Source organism: Pollachius pollachius, assembly GCF_949987615.1.
Source record: "Pollachius pollachius genome assembly, chromosome: 18".
Classification (NCBI taxonomy): Eukaryota; Metazoa; Chordata; class Actinopteri; order Gadiformes; family Gadidae; genus Pollachius; species Pollachius pollachius.
Window position 1 is genome coordinate 9,731,526 of NC_136951.1, and position 15,563 is coordinate 9,747,088.

General features: G+C 45.1%; 1 protein-coding gene across 1 annotated transcript in view; it reads right to left on the reverse strand.

Moving 5' to 3' along the window:
* Positions 1 to 1,193: 1,193 nt before the first annotated feature.
* pappaa (pregnancy-associated plasma protein A, pappalysin 1a) overlaps positions 1,194 to 15,563 on the reverse strand; it is a 96,706-nt gene continuing 82,336 nt past the window's right edge. The window contains exon 22 of the mRNA XM_079755433.1: positions 1,194 to 5,692. Within this exon, the coding sequence (XP_079611559.1) occupies positions 5,588 to 5,692 (105 nt within the window). The 3' untranslated portion in view covers positions 1,194 to 5,587. The remainder of the gene's footprint in view (positions 5,693 to 15,563) is intronic.

Below are 15,563 nucleotides of genomic sequence, written 5' to 3' on the forward strand. Positions count from 1 at the left end.
AAGAACTACTCCCAAACAGTTAGTACATGGTTTTGCAAATACAATCATTATAGAATATTATTTACATCTTAAAATATATTTGCTGAACAATCGGGTACGAAACATTGCAATAATACCACTAGATATCCACATAATATGTAAATACTCATTTTTATACGTTTCCCACTTAGAAAAGGTTCAGTTCACCAGTTTATTTGTTCGGTGGGTTAGGACATATATGCAAGTGGACAATTTGTATAACCAGAAGTCTGTGAGAGGTACTTGATGTTTTATTATGAACACAAAAAAAAAACATAGTATGATGGCACATCAGTAATTTTCTTGCTTGAGTCTGACCAACAACAAAACCATCGGGCAACAAACGGTCAAAATACTTCATTACCCGTACCCGCCCCCCCTCCCCCAATCGCTTTGGATCGATCGGACACTACATACTTATAAGGGTTTCGGATTCTACCACTTTCAAACCAGGGTCGTTGCGAGCCTGTGTCAATGCATCGACAAAACAATAGACCTGTGTGTGTGTGTAAGGGATGTAGGTAGAGGTTTCAAAGCCTGTATAAAAAAACATGTATAAAAATAAAACCTGTTTTCCTACGAAGACATAGAAGGCTTGCTGAGGAAGGGGAGAACGAGAAGCATTAGAAAAGACGGAGAAGAAGAATAGAAGGAGGAGGAGAAGGAAGAGAAGGAGAACCAGAGGTAGGAGAAGAAAGAGGAGAGGAAGAGGAAGGAGGAGGAAGAGGAGAAGAAGACGAAGAGGAAGGAGAAGGCAAAGAAGAAGCAGACTGAAAAGAGGCCTGAAGAGAGGGCTCCTTCAGGGCCTGTCAAACTGGCCCTGGGTTTGCCTGGGCAAACATCTTCCTTCTTCCACTCCCGACACAGGGGCTAGCCTGACCTCGCCTCCCCCCCGCCCAACCAGGCCGCAGCCGGCTTGACAGTGACGGATGAGGCAGCGTGTCAGAGGGAGAAGGGGGGAGACCCAGAGAGAGAGAGAGAGAGAGGGATGGCTGCCACCCCAGGAGAAACTGTGACTCACTGGGGCCCTCGGCCCAGAGCCAGGCGGCCCCCGGCCACCCCTGGCCCCCACGAACTGGTCTTCCTCTCTCTCTCTCTCTCTCTCTCTAGCTCTCTCTACCTCAGTCTGTGAGTACACATTTTCACACCTGGGCAAATAGTTACACCCGCCAGGAAAAGCAACAGCCCCGATCCTCTCCCTCCCGTACCCCTCTCTCCCTCTCTCTGCCACCCTTTTTCTTTGCCTTTCTGCCATGTGTGATCGCAGCCTCCCTCGCTCCCTCGCCTTGCGTTTTCGCATTCTTCTCTTCAATGCGTACGCAATTTGCTCTTTGCTATTTGTATTCAAAAAACGGTGTTCTGTATGTGTCTGTGGTACACTGTGGATTTACTGCGGGATGAAGAGTAAATATTTTTTTTTTTCCTTCTTCTGTAACACAGGTGTGTGATTGGCTTATGTGTGCGTTTGAAAAATGCAAAAACCATCAAATAAAACAAATAAAAACATTACATTCTGGCTTTGACATAAACACGGTATATGTGTGCACTGCACTCACATATGTAAGATGTGGTGAATCCTCATTGGATGAAAACCAAAACAAAGAAATAGTGTCCGTCTCCACCCAAGTTACCAATGAAGCAACTCCTTCTGTTTTTTTGCAGGCCTTCAGTATATATATACGTCTTGGAAACAAACAAACCGATAATATTTTTTTGCTTATAAGAAAGACAAAACCAAAAAAAGTAAAAATAACTTACATGGACATTAAATATAACTTAAAAAAGTATAACACTCTCAATAAATAGTTCTACTATTTACACCGTTGCTATGAGACGCAAAAATGTTACTAAAATACCAAAAATATAGAAGCAGCAAACAGTACAGGCATGAGGTACAGCGATGGCTCCTGTGATGACTACAGTAGGGAGGTCATGTCCTCACCCGATGCCCGAGACTGAGAATTTCCTCCCAGAAATATCTCGGTTTGGCTATGGCTTACAAGCAGAACTTCTTCCAATGTGTGTTGAGAATTCATTCAGTCAAAAAGCTGTCCAAACTGTGTCAGTTGACATGCAAAATGGCCACTGTCAATGGCCTGTTTTTCCCCTCTTGTTTTGTTTTTGTTTTTTTATGACATTTTTTTTTGTTTCGCTTTTTTTTGGTTCCTGCATCAAGGAATTAATACAAGTGTACCTTCGGGACAAGGTGGAGGAGATTTTGTCGTGAAGTTTGTGAAACGGCTCGTCGTTTCGTTTTCCGGTTTGAACCGGATGGGAGGGAATCAGAGTCAATCAAAGTCAGCGATACATCCATACAAATGGGGGGAGGGGAAGGCCTTTAGGACCTTGCTTTTTGTTTTCTGTTTCCTCTCAAATGACCAACCGAAAGAACTGTATGTCAATGGTTGTACAGTTATTGTTGTTGTGGGTGTTGTTGTTGTTGTTGTTGTTGTTGTTGTTGTTGTTGTTGTTGACTTAAGGTCAGTCTCCCCACTGGCAAAATAGTTCTATGGGAAGCAGCAGTATTGTTGAGTAATAGTACATATCATTTGATAAGATCAACATATAACAATTCCGTTTACCAGGGCTATATATATTTCTTTTTTTCATATAAAGTGTTAACTGCAATCTTAGAAGATCATGTATCATGTCAGAACACCCTAGTTCCTTTTTTTTCCCCCAAAGAAACTAAAGTAAAATAAAAAACTAAAGTCTCTCCATAGTCCCTTTTTTGGTAGTTGCTTCATTTAGCTAGCTTTCCCTAATAACAATTCTCGGTTTCTCTGTGGAAACTCAAAAACACAAAACCTAAGATGATACATTACACAACAGCTATATTTGTAATATATAACGACCTCTGATGTATGTTTTTCACGAGGTCTTTATGGAAAATGGAAGATGAATATAAGAATAATAGCAAGCTTCTGTCTTTCCTTAGGCTTCTTGGATCCAAAAACCAGTTCATATATTTGGCGGGAAGGTAGATTTTAGGGATTAGGATTCAAAACACACTTAGCAAAGAAAAGCTAATAGTAATAAAGACAGTCAAATGACAGAATATCAAAGTTTGTTTCAAATCACCATTTCAACAATAGCAGCTTCTAAACATGTTTGAATTATATACTATTCTTCTTACATGGCAACTAAAAAAGTGCAGTAACTGAGGTCAATGATACAAATACTGATTAAATATGACATAAAACAAAAACAAAACCTAAAACGTTTTTTCTTCAACTTATTTGTCATAAAGAACATATAGTAATATTTACACTATACCGATTTGAAAATAACACGTTCCTCGTTATCTTTTCTTTTTTTTTGCTTGTGGTGGTGTTGTCCTAGTTGATCGATTGATACAGATTCCGATATACGATGATTTTGTTCTAAATGACTACTCGTTTCAGCTTGCCCTCTGTCTACGACAATGTTTTCATTGTGTTGTACGCGATAGCAGCCTAATACGGGACCGTGGCCGATGAAAAGACGAGATACAGAGGGGGGGCCATGACGAGGGCGGGGACCATGACGAGGGCGGTAACCAGAAAAAAAGAAGAGCAGCAAAAAAAGTCGGGGACCACATCGTCAGGCAGCCTTCGTAATCGAATACGCATGAGGAAAACCGTTGCATACATTTGGAATGGAAAGTAGAAAGAAATACAGACACAGATTAGCAGCCATATCAACTATTGAAATCCATCGGGCGGGATTTGGTGGAGGGATGGATACGTTCTCGGTATTGCAAAGAGCCGATTCCACCGTTGCACCGTTAACGGCAAACAACTTCTAAACCTAAGAAGAGGACGTTGCGGTGTTTTTTTTGTGATGAATACATCCAAATGTCATTTCAATATGCATCTAAGCAAACCTAAGAGGGTAATCATGAGAGAGAATGTGGTATTCTCTTGCCAAGGTTGGCCTACGACCAGCCCTGTCTCCGTGGATGTGCCGTGCAGGCCTACTGTGCAATGAAGCGGTAAAAAATATTGAGAAAACCTGACGAGCATTGACTACATTCTTAACAGGCTGGCAGTCATTTCAATTTCAGCCCAAAAAGTATTTCCGGACGCTCAGGGCTAACAAGTGGCCATTCGTGGTTACCTCTACTGTCCACTCGTGAGTTCTCCTCCAGTGCCTTTTTCCATAAAGGAAAGAGTTTGAACTGAGACTGAAATGAGGCCGTCCCTTAGTGAGGTGTTATCAATGACATTCTTTAAGTTGTGTAAAATCAATGTTATTTCGCCTTTTCTTTTGCGAACTTGCAAAGTTACGTTGAGATGGAGAAGTGAGGTTCCAGGTTTGTAAAAAGTTCCTAGTGCATTTATAATGTGGTGTAGCCAGCATGCGTTCTGTCCCAATGTGTGTTTTAGTACATGCATACGTATGCAAGTGTAAATGAATTCCCAAAGGAGGTTAAGCAAGGAAGACAAGGCATTGTCTAACTCCATTAGATTAATGTTATGTTAAAATCGCAAGTAGCAGCAAACATAGTAGCAGAGGTCATGCTAAAAAGAATCACTGGACTTGCATTCCAAATAGAAGTATATAAAAAGAGTTTTGGAACCTAGTTTTGTGGTGATTCATCATGGAGAAACGAGGTACTAATTTGTTTCAAGTTTTTTTTTGTTACGTAGAATTTGTTTGCAACTCAACTGTATGGCTGTCTCATTTCCCCTCAGACCGTTTGTTTATTCTGACCGCCTGTTTAGGGAATCATCTCTATGGCCAGAGATACTCAGGAGATAAGCAATACATCACTGTTAAGCATAGGGATATCAAATGTCTAGCCAGTTTAGAATCAAGGAAGAGGAAGTCACTAAAATCAAGCCCTTACTAAAAGTTAGTAGCATGCCTTTGAAGTGCCCATGACTTTGTTTCTTTGTTCAATATGAGGATGATACTCTCCTTCACACAAGCAAATCATAGAACTACCTAGGACACATTCGACCATTTTGACTCATGAGATTATATGGCATTGATATTGTTAATATTCACACCAATGCTGGCACAAACTGAACAAAAGGCATGCTACCGAGGCTTGTTTGTGTATCCCTTTTTCAAATTGCTGTCGACAACCTTCTGAATTTTGATTTTGTTTTTAAATATATTTTCCCCCTTTTTGCTGTACGTGTTTGGTTTCCCTGTACGACGGAATCGCAACGGGGTTACCTTCCTTATACATTGGAGCGAACGTGGGACTTTCTAATTTCTCTTTTTTTGCCGGGGCTTGCTTTTCTGTTTCTTTGTGTTTGAGATCAGTCTGCGACGTGGAGATTGGAGGCAGTTCGGCTGGTTTTGGGTTTTGCAGTTTGGACGGAGAGGTATGCCTGTTAAGCAGCATGTGCAGGAAGTTGAGGAGGAGAAGGAGGAGGAGGAGGAGGAGGAGGAGAGTGGGGTTGGTGGTGGTGGTGGTGGTGGTGGGAGCCGAAATGAGGATGAGGAAGGAGGAGGAGGTGGTGGTTGTGGTGGTGGAGAGAGAGAGGTCTGTCTCGGCCACTCTGGCTGTGTGTGATGGATGTTGGAGATCCGGGGGGCCATGGAGGAGGGAGGAAGGCTCCGCCTCCCTGATAGGTCACCCCAGGGAGTGGACGTGCTCCTCCTTCCGGTTCTCCAAGGAGTTGGGATCCCGGCAGGAGCACTCATCCCTTATGTCGCAGGACATCGGGAACGGGATCACCTGGTTGGACACACAAAAAAACAAGAGGAATGTTCACAGTATGAACATACTGTGATTCTTCCTTTGAAAGCAGGACACAAAGCGCAGCCGGACAGTGTATTAAAGAGGCAGCCACAGACCATCAACTCGTCAACCAAAGAATTGCAAAAGAAGTTGGACCATTTACGTTTTTTTGCCCCATCAGACCAAACAAATGGCATGAAAAATAATCACCATTCAATCCATTGAATGGTGGTTTGGCCAAACGTCTTCGCTTTTGTGGTCTACACACTGTAATTTACTCCAAAGCCATCGATGAAGCCGTGCACTCTCATATTCCAAACATGCCTAGTGTGACGGGGCAGTGAACTCTGTTGAAGAAACAACCTTTGTAACAACCACAACACAACAAAGACACACTCCAAACATCCCCGAGGGGACGTTTGCGTGTCGTCACTATAACAAGGGCCGGTCTCACAGAGCTATTCAGAGCTCCACAACAAGCCCTAAGACGTGTCGGAGCGAGTGTCAACACCCTCTCCCCTTCTCCGAGGCTATTAGCTCCGGCGCCATCGCGCTGGAAATAGAATCAGACGATGATGATGGAGACCACCAATGACCCCCCCTGCTGCCCCCTCCCTCTCTACCCCCCCTCCGGCGTTTGACGTCATGGATGGACGATGGCCATGCGTCATCAGGCACCAGCTGCCTCCGCCTGGTGCTGCCTTGCCCTCTAAGGGGATATACTCCTTCCTCAGCTGGCTGGCTAAACAGCATGTGCTACGCCCACAGCACAACCACCGCCACCAGCAGCCCCTCTCCTCCAGGGGAACACATGTGGTCCTAGGAGGGTGAGCGTAGAGAGTGAGTGCGACCAACTGGGAAAGACTGCATTCTTTAATTCTCCTAGGCTCGTCGGATGAATGTGTAGGGGCTTGCTGCTGCTGCTGCAGTCTCACTTTCAATCTTTCTTTGATTAACTTCATACCACGTTCATATCTAACGGCTGCTATGTTTACAGGGGGCAATGGTGGGTGATCAGGGATGGGGGGGTTGGGATTACACTCTTTTAGTATAGAAACAAATGTGGACTTGTGTAAGACAGTGTTGCATGTCCATCGATGCTCCACAGCGATTTGACTATGTGTCAGAAATGTGTTTGATTGTGAAGAGGCAAACAATTCCAATTTCAATCAAAGTCCAACAATTTGGTCAAGCATTTCAACCTAATAGTAATTTCAACATTAACTTAAAACACATACATTGCATTCATCAAAATCCCCATATTCATGCCAGCTATTTGGAAAGGTTTAAACTTTTTTTAAGAACATCACAACTGTCATAACTTTTCCAAAATCAGCTCAACTGTACCTTTCAATGAATTCAAAGCAAACCCCCGATTTTCCTTTTAGCGGACCTCTTCAATGTTTTTCTAAGGGACCTCTAAGAAGGGTAACGTCTTGGATTGCATTGGATATTGCAAACACACACCCACACACACACACCCCACTCACACATACACACACACACACACACACACATAAACACACACACCAACACACACCTCAAACTGAGACACACGTCCCTGACTCGAGCGTTATACAAGCGGGCATGGAGAGGCGCGGAGTAAACAGGCAGAGGTCCGCAGACTGATAGAGGGAAACAGGGGAGGCCCCAGCAGAGCCGTGACGCAGGGCCCGACCCTTATGTAACGGCCCATGAAAAGGAGCTTGGTTGTGGGGAAGGGATTTCCTAAATGGGGATGGAGGATCATGCCATGGAGGAGGCCGCACCGAAAGGGCCCCTCTTTCGACATGTGACACGTCTGCAAAGTGAGCGCGCTGGAGCCTCGCGGACGGACCCTCGCGGACGGACCCTCGCGGACGCCTTCAGAAACAACCGTCTGGTTGTCCAACCGCGGTGGAGATGTTTTTTCTTTCGTTCTTCTCAGCCACGCTTAGATCTCTCAAGACCACCTGTCTCTGTGTGTCTCTGTTCTCTCTTTCCCGTCGTTATGATGCTCATTTAGTTTTCCTTCCCCTCTATTGATTCCCTCGTCTCTCTCTCTCTCTCTCTCTCTCTCTCTCTCTCTCTCTCTCACCCTCTCTCTCTCCTTCCCCACCCTCTCTCTCTCCTTCCCCACCCTCTCTCTCTCCTTCCCCACCCTCTCGCTCTCCCTCCCTGTTCATCTCTGTCTCACGGAGGGCCGAGGGGTCCGGGCTGGGAGGAGAAGACTGTGGGTGGCAGGCTTGACAGGGTTTCCTGTGACCTTGACCTCCAGGGGCTGCTGCCCCAGCTGCCACACATCTGGCCCTGATTGGGGGGTTCTCTCCCAGGGTGGCTGGGAAACAGAGGGGAGGCGGGGGAGGGGGGATGGGGGTTGTCCCTTGTAGGCTTCATGGCCCAGGACCAGTGCTAGGGGCCGCGTGAGGACTCCCCACTAATTGCAACATATAAGGCCCCGAGATGGGAGGGAAGACGGCACGTCAGTGGCTAGCTAGCTAACCCCCTGGCGCTGACACGGGTCAGAGACCACACTGTGAGTATGTGTGGGATCCTTGAAGGAAATCGGGAAATAGACTCCAACCTCCGTGCTCAAATGCCTACCACTTTCCGCAGAGACGTAACCCAAACCCTAATCCCACATATTTAATTGTATCATTTATAATTTGTGTTATTTGGATACTGAACAAAAACTCCCTGATGATCTGCAGTTTGTTGACAGAGAAAGACAGAGAAAAGAATGGATGGGCATTTGAGCACGGAGGTTGGAGTCTGTTGGGCAACACTCGGGTGCTTAAACATCCTCAAACCTGTAGGGGGATGCCCCCTCCCCTGGTGTGTTACTACCTTTGCTCAGCTGTGGAGAAATCCCTCCTCCTCCTCCTCCTCTGCTCCTCCTCCTCTCCTCCCCCCTCCCCCTCTTTCATCCTCCCTCTTAATCACTTGCCAACCTCCTCCCTCCACATCCTCTCTTCCCCTCCTCCACCTCCTCTCTCCTCCTCCTCCACCTCCTCTCTCCTCCTCCTCCTTTCTATCCCTCCCTCCGCCTCCCCCTTCCTCCTCCTCCTCCCTCTCCTCCTCCTCCTCAGACGCTTAATTAAACTTAAACTGACCCCCCCACCCAGCACACACACACACACACACACACAAAGGCAGATGCATGAGCAAACACACCTATACACACACATAGACGTACTCCCGTGCGAGCACGCACACACAAACACACAACAACACAGACATACCTGTTAAATTTACTGAGGATATGATGCACAGACCCCCGACGTCTCAGAGTTCTAACAAGTTATTAACCCAGCGTGTGCACACACACACACACACACACACACACACACAAAAAAAAAACACATTAACACTGTTGGAAGGATTTTCTGCTACTCATTCGTTAATTTGCCGTTTTTAGTTTCTTACTGCAGTAAACATGGCATGGCATTGCAATAATACACACGGTAATGAAGGTACACGGTGTATGGATAATGAGCGGTTAGAAAAATGGGAGGTGAGGAAGGAGCACTTAACACTGTGGATCGACCCCCCCACCCCTATCCGTGACTCTGTTTTAATTGTCCTTGGCAGCCAAGGGGGACTGGAAATTAAAGTCAAACCCAGTTTGCCAGTTGACATTTAGCAAAATAAAGAGCTGTTGATGCCATCCTTTTCGGTGTTGTTGCTCTGTGTTCTTTTTTCCCGTTGGGTCATTAAGTTCTGATTATATGATGGGCGGTGTTTCTGGGCTCTTTGGGGCGTTTCGGAGCCCAAAATCTGGAAAAGATGATGTTTGAGGTTTTTAGTGTACGTTTGTTTTTAACTGCTAACGCACACTATTCCAGAGATGAAGTTGTGTATTGTCCCTTCAGAGTGCTGCTCCTGTGTGCGCCTGTTTTGTACGCCAGGGCCCTTGGTGTCTGAGGATACATATATATATTGCATAAATATAAATATTTATGCAATATATATATATGCAATATATAAAGAATATAAGATGAATTAGATAAAATCCATATTGTAAGAAAAACAAAAACCTCCCTGTTCTAATAAATATATCCTCACTGTTCAGAAGAACTTCTTGCAGCAAATTTGACAGCCCTGTATATTAAGCTCTATGAAAGTGTAGCGGGGGGCAAACAGGGGTGAAAGATGGGGGGGTGTGGGGGTCCCCTGAACATTAACCACCTAAAGAAAGACCCCTTCCTCCAGCCGGGCTGACCATCGGGCGGGGGGGGGGAATACGAACATGAGGTGAGGATAGACCAGTGAAGGGAGAGCCAAGGCCATATAACCGTTAAACAAGCTGCCCTTCTCGGCATGGTGCTTCCCAGCATCCCCAGGAAGGAATGCCTTTCAACGTGAGGCATGGGGGGGGATGTGGTTGTCTCGTCCATCCACCACCCCCCCCCCCCCCCCCGACCCACCTCCCTATCCTGTACCCCTGGCCAACAGCTTGCAACCATTAAGAGAGGGGGTGAGGGTGTTTGTTTGTGTGTGTGTGTATATGTGTGTGTGTGTGTGTGTGTGTGTGTGTGTGTGTGTGTGTGTGTGTGTGTGTGTGTGTGTGTGTGTGTGTGTGTGTGTGTGTGTGTGTGTGTGTGTGTGTGTGTGTGACCTTACGTGCAGCCAGGCCTTGCACCTTCTCACTTCCTGGAGTAGAATAATATACAGCGAGTCATCCAGAGATCTCTGCCTAATACGCAAATCTCTACCAAAACAGCAGAAGAAGAGTGGTGGGTGGCGGTGGAAAATAAATACATGGAGAAAGTTACCTCCCCGCAACTTCTTCTTCTATTTCTTTTTCTAACCCCAAACCTCCCTCACTACATTGTTACTAGCGAGCCCCTCACTCTATCGGAGGTGATAACCGTTTTCAGTTAACCAGAGCCAAGGATGGTTAGGATGACCGAGGAGAGACGGTTTAAAATAGGGCAGTGTTTGGTACATGAGACGTTGCTGGGTCGGTTTTTGAAGAGCTTGCAAAAAATGGCAATTTGGCTAAATGTTAACAATTGTTTTTGCATTTAAACAAAACCATTGTACCCGGTAATGGCCTCTATAATCATCAGCAAGGTTCTCAAATGCCATTGGTTGGCCAAACACAAAAGATGGTGTAAAAACGCGGTTGTATCTTCAGATACAACTGCGGGGAGATGAATACTAGATCAGATGTGTTTGATCAACGCGTAGGTTCTTATGTGGTCGTTTTTCATCTTAACGGTCAGTTATGTTAGAAGTAACACGATAAGAAGGGAAAACAAACATAGCCGAGGAGGACTTGTCTCGGGGTGGCTCTCTCCATGCAGGTTTGTGTTCATTCACGGCGGTTATTATGAGAAGAGGGAAGGCGTGTGGTTGTAACCTCTACCTGCTCCTCAATGCCATGTATCTGAAGTTCACAGTGGCTTGGAATACAAGTGTCTGCTGAATAAATAACTAAATATTAAGTGTATAAAGCACGCAGGGACAAAAAGGCAACGCAGTGCCAATGCTTTTATATGCTAAAGGAGCAACGATGTAAGAGGTTTGTTTGCGTTGGCTGTGCAGACACAGTCACTTGACCTCAACAATAAAATGTGCACTAGACAACCAGAACAGCAAACATACAGGGGATACTATCAAGCAAACTTCCCTTCCAGGATATCACAAGGTTATTAGGATAAAATTAAGGATGTCTTTTTGTTTTATTGATGGTAAGTAATAGGTTTGTTGACAACAGCTAAAGCCTGACTGCAATTGCCAAGGTATTTCCTTTTTCTTAATGCTATATCCAAAATTATCTTTCTTGGGTCAATAAAGAGGGGGGAAGCACATGTGATTTGTTGGGATATGTTATCTTAAACAATAAAGTAAAAGCGGTTATAAAACCAGAGCTAAAAATATATGCTGTCATTTTTATGGTAAGCCTCCTCCGCACATATTTGACTAGAGATTATAAATTCCAGGTATATGGCTAAAAGTCTTGCATGTCAATCCATTTTCTTATTTTTATTTTAGAGTAACTTCTTGATTATTTTCAGACGGTTTCCTGAAAGTCTATATATTTTTTCAGTATTCTCTCTCACAAAAATAGAAACTAAAAAGATGGCATCCAAAAGGGAAATACCACGAGTCATTCCAAAGTATTAACACCATTTATTTAAACCAATTCCAGGTTCCAAAATGCCTTTAAGAGCAGTAGGGGTGTGCGCTTTTGTTTCCAAATGGTTTTGGATACAGGAAACTATGTGTCAAAACAACAACTAACATCAACTAACAAATAAACAACTAGCATCAATCCATAAACTATCATTGTACACGCTATGCTATCTACACAAGCTGAACTAGCTCTGTTTGCTATACTATCATGTGCGGTCTTGAAATCCTACTAGATTTAAATGAACTTGATTTGAATGTGTCGTGTTTGTCCAAGCGATTCTGGGAACCGCCAGATGTAAGACTGTTTTGTTTTGCTAAAACAGAAACAAAACAAAGTCTACACGGCAATAATTCAGAGGAAACCAGTAAACCAGGGTAATACATAATGTGTGTGTGTGCACGTTTGTGTGCGTCGTTACTTTTGGAAAGTCTCATTATGGCGGTGTGAATAACATGACAGAATCAATTACGTTTCCAAAATGGCTCCCTGGTGTTAATCGAATAAGAGATTACCATCGATAGAAAGGAAGCGGAAATGCCAGTTTGTTTTTTTTCTAGGATACCAAGGTGAAATGTCAGTGACCGCACATGAAGCAAGAAACACATACATACACACACACACACACACACACACACACAAATTCAAAACACATTGTTCGCCTTCTGGGCCAAAAGTGGGTATTCAGAACAACAAACAACATGAGGTCCATTTAGACTGGGACTCTAAATTCACTCACAAGGTCGCTTTGTTGGACAATTCAGGGGCATATGCTTCCCCTATAACTGCCCGCCCGACCCTACCGCCCTGCCATCCTGCCTTTAATAACCAGCCACCATGCATTCACTTGGTGGATGGAACAGTCGACGTCACCCCATCACTTGGTGCATCTACTTCCATGCTGACTGTTATTACCCAATCGACCGTTTGCCGGTAATATCAATGTCCCGGCAAACATAACCTCATCGATCTACCAAGCACTAAGTGATTAGTAGTAGTTTACCCATGGCTATGAATGAATCATCAGGCAGTCGGATCGTATATATATATATATATATATATGTATATACACAGGACGTCTATGAGACCTTTTAAAAATTAAAACGGATTTGCTCAAACGGATCATCAAATTCCTATCGCTTGTGTCAGCAATCTCCTGCGACCCAATGTGCAAATGAGGTTACACAAGCAGGGGCCCGATCCCAAGGTTGGGAACCACGTTGTTAACCTCCGATCTCTAACGCTGATCTGAGGTTTGATAGAGGCCCACAGAGCAAAGGCCCTGACCCCATGGACCCCTTGTTTACCAGCGGGGGGTCGGGGTGGAGATGGGAATGGCGGGAGGGAGAGTGGGCGGTGATGGAGGTGCCGTGGGTGGTTAATAAAGCAGAACGCAATTTGCTACAGGTTACAAATTTGCAGTGATGCAATGCATCTATGTATTAGCCTGCAGACACAATCAGGCCTGCACACACACATCCACAGACGGACACGCACATACTGAAACTCAAGCACACATGTACACACACACACACACACACACACACAGCCTGTCTTTCAGGGGCCTAACACATCAACACCCAACCATCAATGAAGGATGGTGGGCCCGCTGTAATCATCCAACTCATCACCACTTGTACTACCTTAATCTTAATTATGAATCGGTTGGCTCGTTGGCCACGGCCCTTCACTTTGAGGCCAAAAAGGAATAAACGGAGCAAATGTGATGAAAAAAAAAACGTCACGTCTAATGAAAGCCGTGCGCCTAAAGACCGTTTACACGGAAAATGAGACGAATTCAGAAGGAATCCACATGCCTGCGTGACACGCGACACGACGGGGACATTTGAGGGGACATTGGTCTGGGGTCCAGAGAGGAAATGAAGAGACTTCCGCGTCAGACTCCCAGACACAGGCAGCCAGACGCGGCAATATAAACGGAGCAGGCACACACACGCACACATACACACACACACGGTCAGAGAGGGCCATGCCAGGAGTCCAACTATAGTCCCTTGCCAGAGACTCAGAGAGAGAGGAAGAGATTTATCGAGAGAGAGAAAGAGAGAGAGAGAGAGAGAGAGAGAGAGAGAGAGAGAGAGAGAGAGAGAGAGAGAGTGAGAGTGAGAGTGAGAGCCAGAGAGCCAGAGAGAGAGAGAGAGAGAGAGAGAGAGAGAGAGAGAGAGAGAGAGAGAGAGAGAGAGAGAGAGAGAGAGAGAGAGAGAGAGAGAGACTCACGCACACACACAGAGGCAAACAGAGACACACAGAAAAACAGAGCGAGAGAGGGCCAGGGCCTGGGCCAGAAAAGCAGATGCTGCAAGCTAAACAGAAGCTTCAATAAATGTACAGACCGATGCCAGGAAGGGGCCCGCTAGACCAGGGGCCGGATGTGTACAGGATCCCAGAGACGTCCATTCAACTAAAGCGCTCATTAAAAGTCAAAGGTGACGAGTTTGGTTGTCTGTAAATCATTTCACACCAGCGTTAGGGGGAATCAATACAGAATACTTTCACCGTGATAACTTTCTACTATTTTGTAATTTAGCAGACGTTTTTATCCAGAGTGACTTGGACACGTTCCATCAATGAGCGGATTGGTGTTGGGGCGCCTTGCCCAAAGGGAGATTCTGGGCATCGGGGATCAAGCAAAGAACCTTCAAGCTGGAAGTCAAACAGCCTTAACTATCCAGCCCCTACCCCGAGATAATAAGCAGGTGTCGGTTGCTAATAATAATAATAAACTTTATATGTGGAGCACCTTTGAAAACAAAGTTTACAACGTGCTTTAACATGCACAATATAAAAAACCTGCTCAAGACTAAAAGCAATGGAACAATGGAAGTGAGGAAACCTCATCGATGACTAGGATAAAGTAAGGACAAATCAATAATCAATAATCCCTCCCATCTCTCTCTCTCTCTCTCTCTCTCGCTCTCTCTCTCTCTCGCTCTCTCTCTCGCTCTCTTTCTCTCTCTCTCGCTCTCTTTCTCTCTCTCTTTCTCTCTCTCTCTCGCTCTCTCGCTCTCTCGCTCTCTCTCTCTCTCTCTCACTCTCTCTCTCTCTCTCTCTCTCTCTCTCGCTCTCTCTCTCTCATTTAGTTAATGGTGATGGACATGCAGTCCTCTGGAAGCCCTGGGGAGAGACCTCTCTGGTCCTACCAGGGGGGTCCGGTGACCTACAGCTGTCTTTAGGGGGGGGGAAGTTTAAATTTTAAATCTTCTTATGCATGAAATATACATATATGATATGATCCTGTGTAGCTCAGCTATTATTAAATAATCAAATTGTTTAATAATGTGCCGTAAAACAACATTAGTTTCACCAGGAAACTAGCGATCCTGCGTCCGCTCGCATGCAAAGGTTCTTCCAGACCGAGACTTGAAATGCAAAACACACCGGAAAGAACCTCAAGCCCCCGTGCTAAATCATTCCTCATATGTTCCGTTTAACCCGTCCGGGCTTTCATCACGGTGTGTCTCCGTACCGTACTCCGAGAGGCCACTGGAAGTGCACAGCCTTTATCTTACCTCGCTCTGGATGTAAACGCTCGGAGAAGGCAGGACTTAGGCACATGTTTTGGATTGTACCATCTGATTACATTCATAAATGTAATATATGCTAGATGAAGAGTGCCTGCTTTGATGCTAATAAAAACGGAACATTACCAAACGAGAAGCAGAAGACAACTTCCAATAGCTTATCCTGGGAGTGTTCGCTCGTGTGTGCGTGTGTGTGTGTGTGTTTGTG